The sequence below is a fragment of the Streptopelia decaocto genome, assembly GCF_964273445.1.
Source record: "Streptopelia decaocto genome assembly, chromosome: 1".
Lineage (NCBI taxonomy): Eukaryota > Metazoa > Chordata > Aves > Columbiformes > Columbidae > Streptopelia > Streptopelia decaocto.
Window position 1 is genome coordinate 139,312,232 of NC_138663.1, and position 21,489 is coordinate 139,333,720.

The window sequence follows — 21,489 nt, forward strand, 5'->3', positions numbered from 1 at the left end:
CAGCCATGCTGTGTCCCTGGAAACAGAGCTGGTAGCAGTGGTGTATTAGGGGTGAGGGGAAAAAAAGAAAAGGGGATCAGCCCAAGAAGGCATGGATCAGGCTGAGGAGGTGTGCACACCCTGCTCTCCTAAATGCAAACCATGTCTTTGGTAATCCCATCCACCTCTCCCCTTCTCTCCTTCCCTCTGTCAGGCCACCAGCGCACACAGCCCCCTTTCTGCTCTGGAATGTGTTCTCCGAAACTTAATCTCGGCACGGGGCTCAGGCCAAATCCCCCGACAGATTCGGCCCCGTGACAACCCCCTCCCACTCCGCTTCAGAGCTCAGCAACCCTCCCCTCACTTTCCCTCACCTCCTCCTCCCACCCAGCCTGGCCTAAACATTTCATTCCTGATTAATGTATCAGTGACAAGCCAATAGCTCTTGGCTTTACAGCAAAGCCAGCCCCCACTTTGCACAAACATCTTCACTTCTTCATTTTTTTAAGACTTAGCCCCAAACTCCCCCTTGCTGGGAAGATGAAGCCCTTTCCATGCCTGGGGCCTGTCCCCGCCAGGGGATGGCGGTCTCCTCTGCACGCACTTGCTCCACCAAAAACTGCACGGGTCTCTGAGGAGATCAGACTCTTCATTGCCTAAACAAGGGTGGTCCACGCAGAGCCCCCCCAGCTCTAAGCAGGCGTGGGCTGCCCTTTCTCAGATGCATCCAAACACCGCACTTTCTCACATTTGAGCATAACATCTGCCCAAAACCAGACTCCCATAAGAGAAGTTCCCCACTCCAAGACACCCCCTCTCATGCACACGCATCTCCTTGGTCCCTCGCCAATGCCAGAGGGCAGCAGTGAGGAGCACGTAAGCTCGGAGGTAGGAGCAAAGTCCCTCAATCGGAGTCTCGGCTTAGAAACAAGGTGTCTCATTGCTGCCATGCCACTGTAACATGGTAGGAAGAGGACAATGCCCTGGAAAGGGGGAGCACACCCTCCTGGGACCCATAGCAGTGGTAATGAATACAGCCTCCTGCCCCTTAAAGACAAAAATCTCGTTACAAGTGCTTTTAGATACTCTGCTTTCCTGTATCTGCCTCCTGCCGACTTCTGTGCCTGTCTGACCAAACGAGGACAGCACAGCCACTGCCTTCAACATCTCCATGCAGCCATTCTACCACCATCTATCTCCCTCACCTTGCCTTTCAGCAAGGGATCCTCCCAATGGCACACAGAGGACCACCAGCCCCTAAAGGGAGGTGCTCAGAAGTGCCTCCTCACCAAAACCACACCAGCCTTTCCTTACTGCGAGCTCATGACCTGGTACTTTGGTTATGATGAGCCCAGGGGCAACACAAAAAATGCAGGATGCACCACAGCACGAGCAAAGGACTTCACTTTCTGTGGGTCAGGAAGGCAGCAAAACTTAGCACACACTGACCCAGCACTGGCAACAGCCCTGTAGCAGCCTAGGCTGCGGTTTGGACATCAGCACCAGCAGGTAGTTTTGGTAACCTCAATCAAGACGTCAGCAACCAGATGGAGCAACACGAGGGCTGGGGAACCAACCACACACATAAACCCCATCGCTCAAGTCTTTCCTGCTTTTTGTGGTCTTGCAAAAACTGTCACTGCAGGACAGGTCTGCAGCCTACCATGCATGAGGACTGCTTGGGTCATGGCTAGGCCACATGACAGTCACTCCATGATCAAAAATGCTCCAAAGTGGCCTAAGCCAAAGGAGCATGAATGAGTAGGTGCAGATGAGCCTCCCAAGACACATGAGTGATGGCCATTGCTATGCAGTGGAAGGCAGAGGACTTAAGTTACTCACTAGCTAATGTGACCACTGCGGGGACACTGGCAATGACTCCTTCGGGAACTCGAGCGATGCACTGGTATCGCCCCACCGTGTGGTTGTTGAGAGCTGCGATGACAAGTTTCCCTCGCTCGATGTGGATACCCAGCACCTCGTCTGATCCAGCCAACTCTTTCCCGTTCAGTCTCCATGTGAGGTTCACTCTGGGGGGATCCACCATACACCCCAGGCTGACTAGGCCCCCAAGCTTTTGGACAATGGAGGCAGGTTGCACTGTCACCTGCAGAGATTCACCTGCACAAAGCGAAAAAATTGGAATAAGAAAGCTTTGTGAGACTCAGTAAGAAAGGACAGAGGAAAAAAACGCAGGGCTGGTACATTTTGCATTCCCCATAGCTTCTGCTGTGCTGCACCTTCCCCTTAGCTCCCCACACACCCACCCCAGTGCTTTGAGATGCACACCAGCCCCATTTCTTCTGGGCAGCAATAGACAGAGATGTCCAACTCCAACTGTGTCCCCTTCTCCTCTGGAGGAGTGTTTGAACCTAGGCTGTTGGTCAAGGCTATTGAGGGAAGCAGCAGAGAAAGAAAACTACTTTGTGTTTGAGGCACTGCTGTGCTAACCAGCATCAAGGCAAAACAGTAACAAAATGGGTAAGAAGAGAAACTCACTCAGTCTGGCAAAGCAGCTAGCGGCTGCAAGGATGAGGCATGAGATGGGGGACATGGGTCTCTTCTTTCCACGTGTCATTGCCATCCCATGCGGCGTGTCCTGGGGCAGAGGCGCCCAGGGAAGGGTCCCATAAGCTGCCTCAGGGGATGCAGTGGAAGCGCGGGAGCAGAATCCTGCAAACAAGAGACACAATGGATGAAACCCTCGGACTTCCCTCTGCTTTCCAGCCCTACCTGGCTTCCCTACCAATATCCCTAAACTCCCAGGGATTCACCAGGCTGGCGGTCTGAGCACTTCTCCAGCCTCTCCCCCAAGCATGGTCATGAGTCTCCCAAGATATCCCATCCTCAGCCCTCAGTACAAATCTACCTGTGCGTGTACAGGCACGTACTCCCCTTCCCTGTTTCGGATTCGGCACAGTGAACACATCTATTGAGCCAGCAATGCACACCAGGCAATTCTCAGGAGCAAAACACAAACATTTCCAACAAAGTGCCAGTGACAATATTCACCAAGTGTTGCTGCCCCTTCTTAGCCATGTCTGGAACAAATTCTAGTTTGAACACAAAAGTATACGAGTGGGTACAAGTCCCGAGCTATATGAAAACAGAGGTGATCCCACAGTTTCAGAGTCTCTTTCTGAGACATCAGCCATGCTGCTACTGGGCATGCCCATGTTTCAATCCAGATGGGATTCCTTAGGAGATGTGAAAGTTTTTCAGGGCATTTCTGCAAGGAGTTATTCTGAAACAGAGGGGACAATTCCAAGAGAAAATAAATGTTGAGTTCTAAATTTGTTTAAATTCAGTGCAGCAAGCTGACGGTGGATTACGCTAATTTGGGATTCTACATCTTTCTTCTAAACGAAGAGACCCAATCTATGGAAATATTTCAGATTAACTGTTCTGCCAGAAACACACTGCCTATTTTGAGTTGAACTACCCTGTCCAGACAAACCGCTACATTCATATTTGAAAGCATCGACAACCTCAAAAAAACCTGAAGCCTGAGGCCACCCGTCACAACCCAGGCTGCTGTGAAGAGCTGCACGCTGCAGCAGCTGTTTTGGAGAGACTGTCGTGAACAAACGCTAAAGCAGACAAGGCAGGTCAGGAGGATTAAAGATCTAAGTGGTTGCACCAAGAAACACCTTGGATGTCAGACTGAATTCAGCTTCAACCAAGGGAAAAGGCTGAAGTCAAGGACAGACCTCCCTCTACGGACATTGTAATGCAGCTACAGGATTTTGAGCCTCCTTTAGCTGTAGGACCAAGAAGATGACCTGCCAGTCTCAAAGGCATTTCAGAATTGTTCCTGTGGCATGTCCACATTAGCAAGGGAGAAGCCCAAACAAGCCATGGCAGCCAGCCCAAACAGCAGTTATATTGCCTGCTCTCCCCCCCAACACACAACAAGCTCATTAGCTCCAACCACCGCCCTCAAGAACACCCGAACTCTGCAGAGCAGTATTTCCTACTTCCACTCTGGTCACTGATTGAGCCATCACCTGTTTGAGCATGTTCTTTCCACAACCATCTCAGTCAAAAAGAGGCAATGAGTCCCTTCAAACATAACCTCCAAAACTAAACCTCCTATCTCCTGAGGTAAGGACTGCCACAGACTCCCCATGAGATGTTTGGCAAGTCGTTCAAGACAAGGCTGGTTACTGCTAGCAAGGAATCACAGTGTTGGGGGAAATCTCACCAAGATACTCTCAAATGACTTTGCTTGTTCTCTGGGGACAGCAAAGGTACAAGAGTGCAGTGCAGGATCAATGTCCATGGTTGGCCGTGCTGAGGTCCACACGGTGACAGCAAGAATCCAATCAGCCAGCTGGCATGCACCTCTGCAAAGTGGGCTACCCCTCTGACAGCCTCACAAGCTGTCCCCTTCTCCCTGTCCCAGAGCACTGCCTGGGGAAGAAGTCATGGAGAAGATGTTCACATTAAGTTGAGAAGAGAGAAGACAAAGAAAAGCCATGCCTGAGCTGGCAATTTCAAAAGGAAGCAATGCCAAGTACAGTGACCTGCAGCTGGAGCTTCACAAACGCCACAAATAGCATCTTTAGGTGGCACTTTGCAGGCTGACGTGAGCTCCCTCAGCAACCTGCGCAGGAGGCTCAAGGCACGGCAGCTCCTTCCCAGGAGTCTCACAGCCATGGTTAGTGTGGCCATGAGGCCAAGATAACAAGCCCTGCTGAGAGGCAGAGTAAAAGCTCAGCATGGCCTGACGTGGCTTGCAGGTGGCCAGGAGCATGGACAGAGCTTGCCCATCAGATGTCAGGCTAGGTAGCCAGAAAGATCAGCTACACTCCTACTCTAGCTACTGCAGCCCACAGCCCTGTTACATCAAAAAATCCTCCGTGGGCAACCTCCAATGCCAAAGTGACAAGACAGCAACTTTCCTTCCACGCATCACATCCTTCCTGGTACCACTCTTCCTCCAAGGAGAGAAGAGACTCCCAACAATATGTTTTTGAAGAGTTTCCCCCATCAACCAGCACGTACTGTTGTACAAGATCCTTTAGCTTTTGACTTGGAGACCATCTGAGTTACTCAAGTTCATTTCTCCATGTCAGACAGCCACCAAAGCACACTTCGTTATGCCACAGACATCTTGGGCAAACCACCACTGACCACGGCCATTAAAGTGCCCATGGTCTGTCCGCACCAGAACACGCACCGTTGAACACCATTGATGCACCGCTGGAAAAGACTTCGAGTTAGTTTAGACTTAAAAAACAGGTTTAGTGTGTACCTCACACCATTGGGGTTGCTGGGAACAGAAAACCTTCTACCAATGTAGAAGAAACATTCTGGGGCAAAGACTTAATGTCTTGTTCCTCAGTGCTGGAAGCCCACAGAGCAAAGCTGACTCATTCCCCCTTATCTGGATGGGTTTGGCAGCAAGATGGAAAAATGTTGGATGGGAAAGAGTTGGTCCCTGGAGCCCATGCTGTGGGAGGGGGTAGGCAAAGACATTCTCAACCAGACCTCCCTGCAGCTCTGCGTCGTGAGGAGCCTCTAGCCAGAAGGGCAAAGCCAACAGTGCAGAAGCATGTAAGGGACCCTTCGTGAGCTGGGACCACCCAGGCACACCGATGCAATGACTAAACTGGCTACTCCCAGGTCTGTAAAAAGATGAAGGGCAATAGGTGGGGAGAAAAAAGGGGAGATCAAAAAATTTGGCCTCGACACTGGGCAGACTCAAGAGTATTGAGCAGAGACTGAGGAGAGAAGGTGTGTTGCAACAAGTGTATGGTACCTCCCCAAGCCTCCAGGCAGAATATGATCTCTAAATAGGGACATGTGGCCATTTCTTTCACAGCTGAGTGAAGTACAAAAAGTAAATGGCCAGCATAAAAATAATGAGGAAAACGAATGAAAACATCAGTTCCAAAAGAACTATTAGGATCCAGGGCCAGATTTTGAAATTCCACAATTGAAGCCAGATTTTCAAAAGCATTCAGTTCTTGACATGCTGAGCTCTCCTGAATAGGCAACCAACTTATTCCGATGCCTAAATGGGAGCTGACCCCTTTTGAAAACGCTGCCCTTAAGCAGCCTGCAGTCGTGCAAAGCAAAGAACTTTATTAATCAGGCAGCTTTCGATCTGCCCGGTGTCCCTGTAAACCCTGCCAGAGTGGGCTGCAGCAGGAAAGGTGATAGAGATGGGGAGTGGAGGAGGCCCCAGGCACCCCAGTTGCCTTCCCAGAGCCGGCAGTCCCGGGCAGGGCGTTGTTCCTGGAGTTGCAGGGCTGCTGTACTGGGAACCATGGGGCTGCTGTACTGGGAACCATGGGGCTGCTGTACTGGGAACCATGGGGCTGCTCTACTGGGAGCCGTGGGGCTGCTCTACTGGGAGCCGTGGGGCTGCTCTACTGGGAGCCGTGGGGCTGCTCTACTGGGAGCCGTGGGGCTGCTCTACTGGGAACCGTGGGGCTGCTGTGTGATGGTGTCCTGCTCTGCTGCCTCCTCTCCCCAGGGCAGGTATGCTACCAAGATACCCTTCCTTGCCAACACTTCTGCATCCACCAACACAACCAGCCTTAAAAGCTTCTGCTTAATTGCTGCTTGGGAAAAGAAAGAGTTAAAAGTCACTTCAAGAGATTTGATGGGGGAGGGAAAACAAAAAAAAAAAATTATTTGTTTATTTATTTTTAATTCTTTCCTGCCAGGTTAAAATAACAATTTCCTGTCAGTGAAGCAAAGGCTCCAAGTCCCTTTCAGACAGCCCAGTAAATCAAAGGAGGGGCCATTAGAAGAACAAAATTAATGAGAGCTTCATTAGATATTGGGGGGATGGTGTGGGTGTAAAATCTGTCGGCTCGGCTTCCCGCCACACACCGAAGCCCAGCGTGGCCCCAGCTGTGCTGCCGCGACAGAGGGCACTGCACAGGGAGCAGAGAAAGAAAAGGAAAACCAGAGGTGAAGATATAAAAAAGAAAGGTGCGTGCGTGTGCAGGGTGGGATGATAAAGATGGAAAGGAAAAAGGGGAATGAATTAAGCACAGGCAGCAGGAGAGGTGTTTTCTGATTAGAAACTGAAGGTTTTACTGAGGAAATGCTGCCCACAGCCCCAAGCCCCCCTCCTGCTTAACAAGGGCCAGCCAAGCAGCCCTTGTTACTGCCACGCTGTCTGTGATTTACAAGGCTCCCAAATAAGAACCAGCATCCCCACACCGCACACCTCAGCTCCACGGGCAGGCAGAGGGGGAAATGCAGATGCAGACTGGGAGATGGGGCAAACTTGCTGATGCACACGAGGGTGATTTGGGGTTGGGGCAGGTGGCAAGCCCCCAAGCCCCCTCTATTTGCAGGGAGGAGCAGCAGGAAGGGGCTGCTTTGCACTAAGGGAAAGACTACAGCAACTCAGGTCCAGCGACCAGCTGGGGACACCCTGGGTAACTCTGGAGAATCCACTGCAGCTGGTCTCCATTTCCAACAGGTCAAGTAGGGACAATGATACTCCCAGCACTCTGTTTTATACATTGAGAGTTAAGCGCTTCAGAAAAAGCAATGTCTTACACAGTACAGCGTGCCAATTTTACTTGTAATCATTAGTTTTTAATGCAAGACAGTATTTTTGTTGTTGTTGTTCCATAGAGATTAACACACTGAAAAATAAAATGTAAAAGAGAAAAGAGCCACAGCACCCCTTTGCTTCACAGAAGGGGGAACCTGAGGTCTGGAAGAGGAAGCCAGCCTGGCCCAAGGTTATACAGTAAAGCAATGGCAGGGCTGGAAATCCAAAGGTCTTTGACTGGGACCTCATCCCATCAGGCAAGTTGTCCTTGAATCTCCAGTCTTTTGCACCCCATCTGAAAAAAGCCACCACACAGCTGTATAATCCTGCAGCTGAAAAAATACTGTCACAGTGACATGCCTGAGCAGGTCACCTGCAAAGTTCCCACGTGATTCCTGGGCATGGAGGGCAACCTGGGCACCCCTGACTGTTTCTCCCCAAACCACCAAACAATAACATCCCAGAGGGTAAAATTAACCTCTACCAACCCCCATCCCCACTCCAAAGTATTAATTTCACACTGTTAACTTACACTTACTCTCTCTGAAAGGGTCTGGAAAAGGAGAGGCTTGCAGCAGGCCAGACATTCCCCCTTCCTTTTAACAGCACAAGCATCCAACAGGGATAGGGGTGCGAATGCCATAAGGAGAGGCAGGATCCCAAATAGGAAGCGGGTGGTGTCAGGAGGAGGTAGAAGGAGGCAGCACCCAATGTTTCAATGTCACACCACCATGTTTCAAGTCAAGGAGGTAGCACAGTTTATGTGAAAACAAGGATAAAAGCTTGTCTGCTTCCCCCTGTAGCACTGAAAGCTTCTGACTTCAGAGTGCATTAGCTCTGTTAACATAGCCCTTGATTAACTGTCTGAGGAGTTTCCCAACCCCCCTCCCTTTTTTAAAGTGATTAAGCAAAAAAGGCTCTCTTACTGGCTACTTGTGAGCTCAGTGAGTCCATCAAGAAGCCACAACAGAGGAAGCCTGGGATAAATTCACTCTTATACTTGGGAGAAGGACAATGTCCAGAGCAAAACCTGGCATGGCACCACCACCATGTAGATGAGTGAGTCGCCTGCAAACTGTGAATCATGCTTGGGCACTGGGTAACCCTAAAAAAGAACCACAGATTTTCCACAAGCATGTCCTGAGCAATTCAGTGGCAAGAGACACCTCTCTAAAAATTAATTTAAGTTCACAGGTAAAATTGTTCTTTTTCCTTGAACAGTACTGCTCATGCAAATCAAGCCAGCAATGAAACAAATAAAACACGCAGTGATTTTTGCGCCTTTTTTTTTCCTGTCTTCCTCAAGATGAAGCTACTGCTCTGGGCAGCTCTTTGCCACAACAGCCTGTGGTATCTCCAGGCAGGTGACAGGGTGTGCTGGCTTCAAATTAGCAATGTGATACAGAGCCTTCCTATTGCCCATCTGACTTTTGCTTGCACCCACGAGGACCAAATGCCTGCAGGTTTTGGCACCTCTCCATCCAACAGTTTCTCTGAAATGAGCGCCACTTTCCAGCCAGCACTGATCAGACTGATTTCACTGAGCAAACCCCTTCATGTCGGCATTTCGTCAGCCAGTGAGCGTGAGGCTGCTCAAAAAACGAAATGCCACCCTCACGCCAGCCATGGGCTTCCCAGTGTCACGGCAATGGTGGCACCACAGCCTCGGGTGATGCCTGCAGCATGGTGGTCCCAGGGTGTCTGGACCCACCAGCCTGAGACAGCCCTGCTGCCGGCGGGCCAGGGATGTGAGGATGGCCTTGCCCCGCAGGATACACCTCCCTTTTTCTGCAGCTACCATGAGAGGAGCCCTGTGCTAAAAACAGAGTATGCATGCCGACTTTCGCTGCCCTTTGGTGTGCCCTGAAAACAGCTCCAGCCCTTGAAAAGACAAGGCTAATGCGTAAGAAAGAAAGAAAACCCGCGTCTTTTCTTCAATATCATGCTCCCCCCATGCCCTAGACACTTAATTTCCCTCCTTCCCCCCGGCTTCCCCCTCCATTCTGAGTAAATTCAATTTGACAACCCTGCTAATTGGATAAACGCTGCTCCCTACGCTCCTTTAAGGCTGCCCGCTTTTCTCTCCTTGTTTTTGGAGGGCGATTGTGGCTGTTCTTTAACATGAATTCCATCTGCTTTATTTCTCCTCTGCCCATTCAAGACCCCTCCTGAATATGTATGAGGGGCTGCGCCCCCCCACCCCCTTTCTCCTCCATCCCACCTCCCTCCCTCATCACTCCCCCCATCCCTCTCCCTGCCCTCTCCCATTGCCCGGGACAATAACCCCCCAAATGCCCCCTTCTCCCACCCTGGCCCTTTTTGCTTTAGATAAACACAGGCAGTGTCAAGTGTGAGGAGGGGGGGGAAAGGATGGGGTTCAACTGCCAGTCAAGCCCCAGGCCCTCAATGAAGCCCGGAGGCCTACCCTAATCTGCTGCATGCTTGCCATATGGGAGCTGTGTTGCCCTGGGAAACACTAACAGGCAGAACGGAGCTTAATAGAGTCCATATTCATTGTAATGCAGTGAAATGGCTCGAGGGACTATTGCCCCTTGGGTCTGTTTTCATTCTTCTGTTCCCCCTCTTTCTTTTCTCTCTCTCTCTTTTTTTTTTTTTTAATAAATTTTTTTCCTCCCCTCCTTCTCCCCCTCCCCCCCCCCCCTTTTTTTTTTTTTTTTACTTTTTCTTCCTTTCAAAAGGGCCAAGTCCCTGGAGAGCTCTAATCTGGAGAGGCTGGGGGCTCCCCAAAGGGCCGGCCAGTGGGGCAGGAGCACGAAGGGGGAAGGGAGAGGGTGGAGGTGGCTGTGGCTCTGCAGGAGAGGTGGAGGGCAAGAGGAAAGTGGCAAGTAATGAGCATGCAGCCGGCCAGCTGTCAAGATGCTGACAATGCTGCTTTGGGTGCAAAGAGCCCGGCAGCCAGCGCTGGCACAGAGGCTGGCGCAGGGTCCACCCGGGGAAGCACTCGTCTCCCCTAAGTGCCCCCGTCCTTGTCTGCAGAACGCGGCACAAGCGACAAAAAGGAAAAAAAAAAAAAAAAAAGAGAGAAGGGCGCAGATGGAGCGTGCTGCACAGCCTCTTGAGAAACAAAGTGCACCTAGGAAACAGATGTTGTTGCTGCAACAAGCCCAGAGCTGCTGGCTGCTCTCTGGCTCCTTCTCCCAAACGCGCGAAGTGGGGAAAGCGGCCCCGCAGCAGTCGCTGGGGCTGCCCCTGCAGCAGGGACAGGATGCTTCTCCGGTCAAAACCTTTCAGTCCAATTTCAGTCCCGACCTGTGAGAGCTGCTGTAGCTTTAGACCAATACCCACTTTATCATTCACATCACAACTAAAGCCAGAGATCAGTGTCACAGCTACAGATGCCGTAATAAACAGGGTGAAAACCATCCCATGTCCGAGAGACTTGACACCACTAGCTAGAAGGGTTACTCACTTTAGTATGTTTGGCACAAGCAGTAACAGAGTTTATCTATCTATATCTTCCTATTAGCACACAGAGGCAAAGCATGCAGCAAGGATCTGGGAATGAGGGAGAGGATACACCTGGGCAAGGGAAGCCTGGGGGATGGCTCTGCCAGAGGCTGATGCCATGGGACCCACAGGAGGGGCGATGAGCACTGGGCGATGCCGCTGGCTCCGGTCTGGGCTCCACTGCGCCGAATCCAGCCGAGTGTCAGGTTGTTCCCCCCTCTGTCAGCAACTGCAGTGGAGGAGAGCGCCGGCAGGGATGGGCAGTTCCCACCAGGAGCCGTCATCACGCAGGCACAGATGTGCCTGTGGCTAGTTTACACTAGTCAGGGCACTGCTTTTGTTTTTCCCTTCTCATCCTTTCCATACAACAAAAAAAAAACCAACAGACAACTTGAAGCCTGAGGTTGAGGCTCTAATTGCCTCTTGGGTTATGGGGAGGTCAAAGAGGAGGCATGCCCGGCTGACGCTGGGAAAATGATGCCGGGCAAAAGCCCTGTGACATACCAAAGGCAAGTGGGGAATGAAGGCGGCAGAAAGGAAAAAGCAGGAAAATTAAATTGAGACGGGACGATCAAGAAAGAAGGAGAAATGGGGGAGTTGGGATTTTGGCCAATTTCCTTATGCATTTGTCCCCACTTCTCCAAGGGCTGGGCAGGCGAGGAGCAGGCAATGCCATGGCTCACCTGCCAGATGTGAGCCCAGGCTCAGGCCCTTGCCCTGCTTTCCTCAGAGCAGGGGCTGTCACCTGGGATCGCCATGTCACCAGCGAATCTCCTTCTCCCCACCTGCCACTCTTCCACTTTGTTTAAACCTGGGTTACTCATGATAGCAGGAAAACCACTCCTGCTCTCACCAGAAACTCCATCCTGCTCCAAGTTTAATCAACAGAGGTACTTCCGTAGTCTGCTCTGATCCCAGAGAAACAGCATTTTTCCATGGGGAGAGCAGGATGCTCTCCTCCAAAGCTGTTTTTGCTCAGCTTTGCTCCACATTGCTTGCCCCACAGCTCTTGGGGAGCACATACACCCAGTCAGTCCCCAACCCCCCCAACCAGAGGACACCACCACGCTGACCAAAGCAAGCATTTCACCATTGATCTGGAAGCAACACTACAAATCCCGCACCTTACACTACCTAATATTACCCTACCACATCTCTGCAGCCAGACCAGCAGTCAGGAAGGGGCCCCAGGGAAGGAGGACCACAAATCACGGCAAAGGTGTGACACTGAGCTGCCCCGAAGAGACTCATCTCTGTATTATTGTCTTTGCATCGTGATGGGGTCCAGCTTTCACCAGGACAGAGAATAAATATCGCAGTGTCCATTCATGCTGGTAACCACCAGATGAAACATGCTTCTCTCTAAATGCAGAATCCATATAATACAAACCAAAGCACAGAGGAGCAGTATGCCAGACAAACACCACAGGTCAGCATCTGCATGAAGCGCTGCAGGAGTGCCCGAGGAGCAGAAGGCATTTTGGTGTGTTTGTCAGCTACGGCCACCACCAAACAGGGTCTCAGAACTTGTCACTCTCAGAGCAGATCATAAGCCAGACAGCCAGATGCTTCTTGAGAACAGTCCACTTCTCTATGTGCTAAAGCATGAACCCACCCTTTAAGTATCAAATTAAAAAAAGAAATTATTGTCTAGGAACAACAGAAAAATCTTGCCCATGTCCAATTAGGAACAATAATAGATTGTAAAAAAGAAATAAACAAACAACAAAAAATCCCCAAACAAACAAAACCCCAGAAAAGCCAACAGAAACTGCCAGTGATATTGTTATAAGTCTTCCTTGGGGGCAGTTGCAATGGGGAAAGAGCAAAGACTTGGGTAGCTTTCCCAGCTTTTGAGTCTTCTCCCAGCATGTATTTGAAAAGAAGGGGCACCTACAACAGTTGCAGTAAAAAACTGACCAAGCTTATATTAAACACAAGTCAGCGGCACAGCAGAATATCTGCTAAAACAACGCAGTCAGAAGATCATAACAGAGGACTTGATTCTGCCGCCTCCAAAATCAGCCTGATCTTTGCCATGACTTCAATGGGAGCAGGCCTAGAAACTGAATTAACAAGCACGAGGCTAGTTTAACACAGTTGACATCAAAATCCAGAAGAGCATACAAAAGAGACCGGACAAAGTACTCGCTAGTAACGTCAATACAAAGTTTAATCCCCAGATGGCTGGCTTTAGAGACATCCCCATCACCACCATAAAGAGAAACTGCCTTCTAGTTTGCACTCCTTTCAGCAATGCCTTGTTGCTGGGATGCAAAAGAGAACAAGCTCATTTTTCTTGTCCTTTGAAGATTGTATTTAAAAGTTTGGTTTATTTTTTTTCTCTTTTATAAATTTGAGAATAAATGGGAGCTTTTACTTTCCATAGCTGTCACTTAAATGCTTTTCACTAACAATAATCATTTTGGTTATGGGAGCAGGTCAAAAGCCTCTAGGACTCTCTGCTGGGACAAATTTCCCCTGGAAGACCTGTCACTACTCCAAAAAACACAAGAGGAAGCTCGAGGCCAGCAAAACAAAGGGACAGAAATGACTGCCCATAAAAAATGCTCTGGCTGGTGCCAAATGCCTAGGTGGGGCGCAGGGTCTCGGCGCAGAGTGCCAGTACCCAGATGGGCTGAGCCACAGTCCTCATTCACGCTGTGACCAGCAGCTGCTCTGCTGCTCCAAAATCCCACGGGGCCCACCTGGAGGTGAAAAACGATGGGAGACACATTCGCAGCAGGGTCTCGGGATAGGTGACAGATTTCCCCCTGCCTAGAGATGAAGAGGGGACTGTTGCATCTCTTGGGGTTTTTTTCAATGTTGTGTCTGCACATCATTTGCCCTGTTTATCATCCCAGCAATAAATACACCTTGTGAACACCACAGTCCAAACACTGACACAAATGCGGGCAGGAGATGCAGCAAGACCTCACATCACCCTGCAGACACAGGCAAGACCAGTCCCTGGCTTCTCCCTCTCTGCAAGGGGGATGCTCCAGGACCAAAGGATGGGGAAACATGCTGCAGAGGCACCACACTGCTGCCCCACAGCCTGGGAAGGGAGGCTCACCTGCCCTCACCCCAGCCCACCATCAGCACACACTGGTGACAGCTGTGGCCAAGCGTCTGCACCCAAGTTCAATGTGACCGCTTTGCCAATGCCCACCAGGCAGCAGTGCCTGTGCACCCGCCGAGGGGGCACAGCACAGACCCATTGTTGCCTCCCCGCTCTTCACCCTGGCCCATTTACACTTGCACCCGCGCTGAGACAGTGAGTGCAGAGTCGGAGGCACCTCCCCAGGCCCTTCACACAACAAGCACCAGCAGCAATTCCAGCTGCAAAGTTTGCTTTCCTTGACGCACAGTTTACTTTCTCCATTCCCCTCGCATCCCGCCTCTGCTACTTACCCCTCACTCCAAAAAGGCTCTCTCAAACAGGCTTAAGCTTTAAACAAATAAGGGCTTGGAAAAGCAGCAGCCTGCTCCTGTTTCCCTCCCCACCACCCCTGCTTCCCCCCCTCTTGCCGCCTCCACCTCTGAGCCACGGCGCAAGCGGAGCTGGCGAGTGCCGTGCAGGCATAGAAAACAAACACGTGGAGCAGAGCCAGCTGTGGAGCCGGGTTTGGCATACGCTGTTTGTGAAAGGAATAAAAGCACATGGGAGAAGGCGGAAGGGGAGAAGGGCGGGGGGCACTCGGGGTGCCCCAGCCTCAAGGGGAGTGCGTGGCTCCCATACAAAGCCCTGGCATGCACCCACCAGAGGGTCTGTACGTAGGGGTGCTGATCCCAAGTCCTGCGTGGATGCCGAGGGAAGGAACAGGCCTAAAGCAACGTTTCCCGAGCTATTTGGCATCACTCTTCCCCAACCCCTTTCCTAGCGAGCCAGACTGTTTTTGCACATGCTTGTCCCCCCTCCCAGGCAAAATCTGTGTGTTTTGATGCAACTCGTGAAAAATAAGTACAACATTTTTACCTCCTGGGGCTTGCAATTCTACCCCTCTCTTCCTGAAAGTTTCTTACACCCCGTGCACACTAGGCTCCAGGAGCCCACAGCGCAGGAAACAGTGACCAAACCTCCCCATCACCTGTGGTGAGATTACATACTTTGAGGGCACGCATTCACCCTAATCCTCCTCCTCATCAGCATCTTTTTTTTTTAATTTCTTCCCTCCCCTTTCAAGAAGGGTTTGAGACAAAAAGACCCTCTTCTTACACCCAGGTTCCCAAGGGACATCAGCTTGGGTATTATTCTGCCGTCACCGGTCTCATCTAGCCACGTGAATGGTACTGGTGTGCTTTAGGAACAGATACCTATGGCCTTACATCAATGCTGGATCCACGCAGGTTTGCTTCCACCTCCTTCTTCTCCCAGTCATCTCCAAGTGAAACGAAAGAAGCTCATGCACTTTGCCTGGTTTGAGGCTGAATCCAGTGATATGACGTGGTTCGCTTGTGGGTTCCACCCAAAACCATAAGCCATCCCAGGTTAGCTTGGAAGGTACTCAGCTGTGTTTGGAGGTGGTAAGAAAAACAGCAGTGTCCTACCTGGTCTTGGACCTCATTCAGAACAGGCCAGCAGCTGGACAGATTAACAGTCCAAGTTGACCACCCAGCCACCTGCAGGTATGTTTTCACCAGTCTCATTACCACCCCTGAAATGCAGCAAGATCTTTCCCTTCTCTGGGCCCGCTGTTAACATTTGTCCCTCAACATCACTCCAAACTACCAAAGGGACAAGAAACAATATTTGGATATCGCCTTTCCTGTAAAAAACATTATGGACACCTGATTGCAGCCAAGGAAGGTAACTTACCTTGGAGAAATCTTCCAATTGCCTTTTTGCTCTCGGGTGGAATTTACTGGGGTGCCAAAAAAAAAAAAAGCCTGGGGATTGCTGTAAATAAAGCATTGCTCAAAACCAACCAACCACTCTGATTTCTCTCCTTTTGGGGGCAAATTAGGCATTACAAGACAAAGAGGGTTAGAAACTCATAGTCACAGATGTTATGACACCACATTTCTGGAATCGCTTATTAATCGGACAAATCACACCCCTGCCTTGTGTGTCGGTTTCCCAGGCTGCAAAAACAGGAATAGCAAATCCCAGCTGGTACAAGCACTAACCAGATAAACATGAGTCAGAAGATTTCAGATTCTGAAATGAAAGGTGCTAGACAGGTATGCAGTCCTATTATCTGTACTGGTTCCTGGTAGCCCCAGGATTTTTGGAGTAGTAAAATGCAGATGTCAGCATCCTGGGGATAAGGCCTCAGTAACTGAACCAAGCAGGGAGTGGCAGGTTGATTACAACAAGGGGAAAAAAATACGAATTTGCACCACACAAAATATTGTGGTAAAGGGAGACATCAACAAAGAGATTATTGACAACATAGAACAGGATAATTCAGTGGGTTTTGTCAGACTAAACTTTCTGTAATCACAGACTCCAGGGAAAGTGTTTGTCAAGCAAACATTCAAACATGCAGCTGCCAAGAACTAAGTAAACAGAGAAGGAGAAGCAGCAGAGTCAATGTGGCACCATTTGCAAAACGCCCCATGATCAGCTGTCCCAGGCCAACAGAACCCGTCAGCAGGCATTAGTGAAGCCAAGGGGCTGAGCCACTACAGGAAGACCCACCACCAAGTTTGATGAACAAGGAGCCAATTCATGCCTTCAAAACATTTTCACCTAGCCCAGGATTTGCAGGCCTGGGTAGGTGTGGGTACCAGCAGCCTGTGTGGGTTCAGTGGACACTTTCCTGCAGCTCATGCGCAACCACCTGAGCAAGTGAAATGAAGCCAAACGCCAGGCTGAAGGGAGTTCTACAAGATAGCGATCTAAGGGCAAGTCAGCTGATCCCAGCGCTGAAACCAGGGGTTCTTGGTGGCACTGAACAAGTAAAGGGAAACACTGATGTTCTGCTTCCCGCCCAAGTGTCTATCCATCGGTCAGTGCTTCCCATCCATGGTTTGGCAAGGCTGTGGAAAAGGGTCCACAGATGACTTAAGGGGTCCAAGAAAATTCAAGAAAAATATCTAAGTTCGGACATGCTGTGCAGTAACTTGTGAGCGTGAAATTTCCAACTAGGTTTACTGTCCTCCACGGGAAATCATTCAAGATTGCACATGTAAAAAATAAAGCTGAAACCCACCACAGGTGATCCTGCACAGGTGATCTTCTGTCCGAATGCTCCTATTCTCACCTACCTCATCCTGATGGGTGGCACCGGAGTGGTGTTATATTCATTTCCTACAGATCAGACCACTCTTGGCTTTTTTGAAAGAAGTGTGCAAGACACAAGGCGTGTTTTGAGGCCAGCACTAGATGTATCACTTGTCACTGGCCACTGATGCACCTACAGCAGCGCTGCTATAATCACTCCTTGACATGTCTGGGGCCAGCTGCACTCTGTGTAGGCAACCAAAAATTCACATGCTACAGTCAAAGCTGCTGGGAAGAGGAAGCTTGTGGTCTCCAGCCCAAACTTACTGCCACCTTCTTTGGAGCTGAAGATGGTGTTTACGTTAAGGAGGTTCATGGAGGAGTTAGGAAAGCTGTTATCTCCTTAGCTGGACAAAAGGGACTGTGAGAGAGCCAGAGAGACTGCCAGTCCTCACGAAGAAGGGGTCTGCAGGTTTAGTTGCTGTGAATAGTGACTCCACCTGGGTTTACACAAAGGGACTTTATGCATTTTATGCGCACAGCATTGGCCCCCTCAAGCTCTGAGGGAAGGACTGTGGTATTCCCAGGAGAACCCCATCCAGACTGAAGACGCTAGATCTCCACATCAACAAACAGTCCACCATCACAGACCAAAACCCTCTGGTTTTTTGAATCAGAAGGTACATGACCTCCTTTGGAGTCCTGACACAAGTGCTCCAAGTATTTATGACCTGGAAAAGATCTTAATGAAGCCATAGGGTTGCTTTAACTTTCTATTCTCTGCTCCCCCCCTTTATTCCCCACCCTCAGTTTGCTACCATTCAACAGCCCTGGGGCAACTAAATCAGCAGCCTACACACTGTGCAATATTTATGGCCCCAGGCAGTCACAAATATAGCAGCATATGCCAGTGGAGGTTTTCCAGCCCCCCATACCCTCCAATAACACAATCTTCTCGTACAGGAGACTGGCTCAAAATGGAGAAGAGGAGTCCACAGCAGTCCACAGCACAACCACAAGCTACCTAGGGCTAGGGCTTGCTGGTGCCCTGGTCCCAGCAGCACAGGACTCCTTTGGTCAAAGGACAAGGTGTTTCCCAAGCTTCTTGCACATCACGAGGCAAAAGTACTCCCTGCCCCCTGATGGAAACAGCTGAAACAGGGTTCAGCAGCGTCCCAAATCCCACCAGGTGCTCCTGACAGTGCAGGAAACAGCACAGCAGTCCTGATTCCCTGCAGGGAGCATGCTGATTTTGTTGTTAAACCGCAACTGCACTAGTTCTGGACCCTCACTGATAAACAAGCCCAGATTTCTCAACCACCCATTACGATTTTCACCAAGAACCTCAGGCTGTCATTAGTGTTTAGTCACGACAGCAAACTTTGGCTTGAGATCATTTAGGTCACCTAGGCCACGTAACATAACAGAGGTTTAGGTCCAAGACTCCGGTGTTTCCCTGCATGGCAGAAGTGGGATGACAAAGGGTTAAACCTGGTATAACCTCAAAAATCGCTCTTTGCTTTCTGAAGCAAGAACATCTTTGGCAGGGTCCCCATCTGGGAAATGACATCCCGTCCCCCTCACTTCCCCCTCTTCTCCCCCTGAACTCAGAACAAAGCACTGCACTGCCCAACATGCTCCTCCGCTGGTTTCATCTTGGTCCAAATGCTTCTTGTGTTTCAACTCTTGCCAAAAAGAAATGCATAAAAAAAAAAAAATAAAAAAGGCATGTGTGGGGCAGGGGGAAAGGAAGCCGAGAGAGTAGAGGGAAGTCATTAAAATTGAATCTTGATTAGCTACCAGTGGTGGAAAAAGGAAACAGTAGGGAGAGGAGATTTTTCTCTTGTGGTATGTCATCTTGAAGCTAAAACCAGTAGGCCCAGAGGAGGCAAGACTTCTCCACAGAATCCTCCACCTAAGACCAAACCTAGCTTTACCTTTCCAGTCCACCATGTGCCACTCCACCATCATCAGAAGAGGCATCTTCTTCCTCAAAACAGTTTCATGCCAATCACCACATATATTTTTCACCACTCTCATAGCTGTAGCCCTTCCAGCGTTGGCCCACCCAGCACTGATCCCCCATTGGCAGAGGCCTGGAGGACATGGCATGTCTGGCCTGCCCTTGCTGGCCTTTCCACCTTTGCTACCAAACACAAAGGCCTGGCCACTGTAAAGCCATAGGGAATCCTGCAGGAAACGCAGCCTGGAGGAGACGGTTTGTGCACGCTCTGTGGAAAAGCTGGATGGGCCAAATGAAGAGCCCTGGACCAGCTCTGTCTCCCAAACAGACACCCTCCAGCCAGAAAAAAAAAAAAAAAATTAAAAATCACATTGGCTAAAGAAGCATTTAAAAGCAAACCAAAAAAACAGCCCAATTTGGAGAGTCTGTAATAGCTGAATCCAGGGACATGCAGAGGATGTTTTTTGTTCCCTCAGTACAAAAGCCCTTGGTTTCCCCTCCTCCTCATTCCAGCATTTCCCCATCAGGGGTGTCAGAGACAGTTCAAGGCCTCCCAGCAGCACAGACAAAATTGGGTCTTGCTGCCCTGAGGACAAGTGGCTGGGGAACAGGGCGGGCACTACAAAAAATTGAGGAGATTTGGGGAGCCCTGAAGAGCTGGGCAGGCTGAACCTGTTGTCCCTGGAGGATGGCCAGAGGGTCACCCCCCAGCACCCCCATGACCCGCCGCAGGCCAGTGCTTCCCGACGGGGTTTGGCTTCCCAAGGCGTGACTCTGGCTGGCCGGCTGCAGGGCTTTGCCATTTTGATTTCCCAGGGCTCGCTTGTGCTACAGCTGGTGCTCTGCAGCATGTCAAAGAGAGGGAGAGATTAACTCCTTTTTTTAAAGTATATCATTACTGTTATGTTTTTAAACACAGCTGGTCGAAAATTTTTCGGCAAAGCCATAAATAAATAAATACTTTAAGGAAATTTCCTGCGATTTGAAAACTTTACCTACTGGTCTGGCCGTTATCAGATGGTACTCTCTCTCCAGTACGCATAAGCTCCACTTGCTTTCACTTTCTCTCCTGTAAGGACCAAATCCATTGAACCATGGATAAAATTTTGAGATTTCACTGCCTGCACTGTTTGAGATTTTTACCAACCAAGCACCTTCCTGACCAGTTCAGCAATCACATACTCATTTCTGTCCTACCTGATGACCTTTCCTTTTTCTTGCAAATGGTGATACTACCTCCCAAGACCCAGAGATACGGACACTGGAAACATATATTCCAACCCTGGCTGCAAAACACTTCTTTTCCTGCCCCTCAGGAGAAAGAAAACAGAACACAGTCAACGGGTCCTCTGATGGGTTTTCCTCTTTTGCAGATCACCCCCTGTCTCATTGGCTCCCATGCCTCCACCCTCATCAGCTTGGTTTAGAAAGCAATCAGTTTCTACAGCTGTGGACAACGTTCAAAATCACCATCTGCCATGACATCCTACATAAAATAAATAAGACAACAACACCCACCACCTTCCATTAGCGATCTGTTAAGGAAAGCAAACAATCACCCACTTCTGAAGAAGCCTGATGCGGGAGGCAGCATTTCTCTTCTAGCCTGTCCCTGCCTGCCAGTGGCAGGCTAAGCCTCTTCAGCAGCATCTGTACGATACTTCACAATTACGTAAATAAAAAATAACATATTGGGGCCAGCTGAGAAAAGGGGCCCCAAGTGTGACGCTCTGCACATGGAGCACTGGAAGTGCTTGCCCTCCAAAGGCTGCGCTTCTAGAGTACTTCTTGTCTTACCAGGATGGTACCCATTTAAACCTCCTTCGACCTTGGAAGAAATCGCTTCGAGCTCCCAGCCTCCTCATCCAAATGCTCACCCGCTCCTTATAGCCCAAAAAAGGAAACAAATTCATGACCAAATTGGTTCCAGTAATTTTTTTTTTTCCAGGCTATTGTTATGTGCCTGCATTTGGAAATAAGGGAAAAAAACAAATACATGACTGTGGTTGGTGTCTGTCCCAGAATAGGGGAAAAAAAAAAAAAAAACCACGCAAAAAAAACTCCAAAAACACCACAATCCCAAAACCCAATCTTCGTTTTTTATGTTTAGTCATTTTTGGTGAAAACCATATGCAGTAAAGAGGCCAGGAACACACAGCAACACCAGCCCCTGGGCCTTAAGGGGCAACAACAGTAGAAGCAGAACAGAAGTGAATCTACTCTCCATCTATTAACATACACTGTTCAGTCCAAGAAATTCTTTAAAGTCCCAGAAATGGTCTAAGCCAAGAAGTCTACTTCTTCCTCTGTTGCAACGGACTAAGATGTGTTTGTGCTGTGAATTGCTTTATTAATTTAGAAAGGCTTTTTAATGCACAAATCACC

The 21,489-nt window shown here is 49.7% G+C and overlaps 1 protein-coding gene across 4 annotated transcripts in view; it reads right to left on the reverse strand.

The window, feature by feature from the left end:
• Positions 1 to 21,489, reverse strand: part of BOC (BOC cell adhesion associated, oncogene regulated) — a 56,781-nt gene that overhangs the window by 22,595 nt on the left and 12,697 nt on the right. For 3 of the 4 annotated variants that reach the window (XM_082063830.1, XM_082063828.1, XM_082063829.1), the window contains exons 2-3: positions 2,479 to 2,652; positions 1,822 to 2,100 (exon numbers count right to left, since the gene is read on the reverse strand). In XM_082063830.1, coding sequence (XP_081919956.1) covers positions 1,822 to 2,100; positions 2,479 to 2,563 — 364 coding nt within the window. In that variant the 5' untranslated portion in view covers positions 2,564 to 2,652. Of the gene's footprint in view, positions 1 to 1,821; positions 2,101 to 2,478; positions 2,653 to 20,099; positions 20,160 to 21,489 lie in introns of those variants that run through there. The other variant, XM_082063831.1, reaches the window with a different exon arrangement.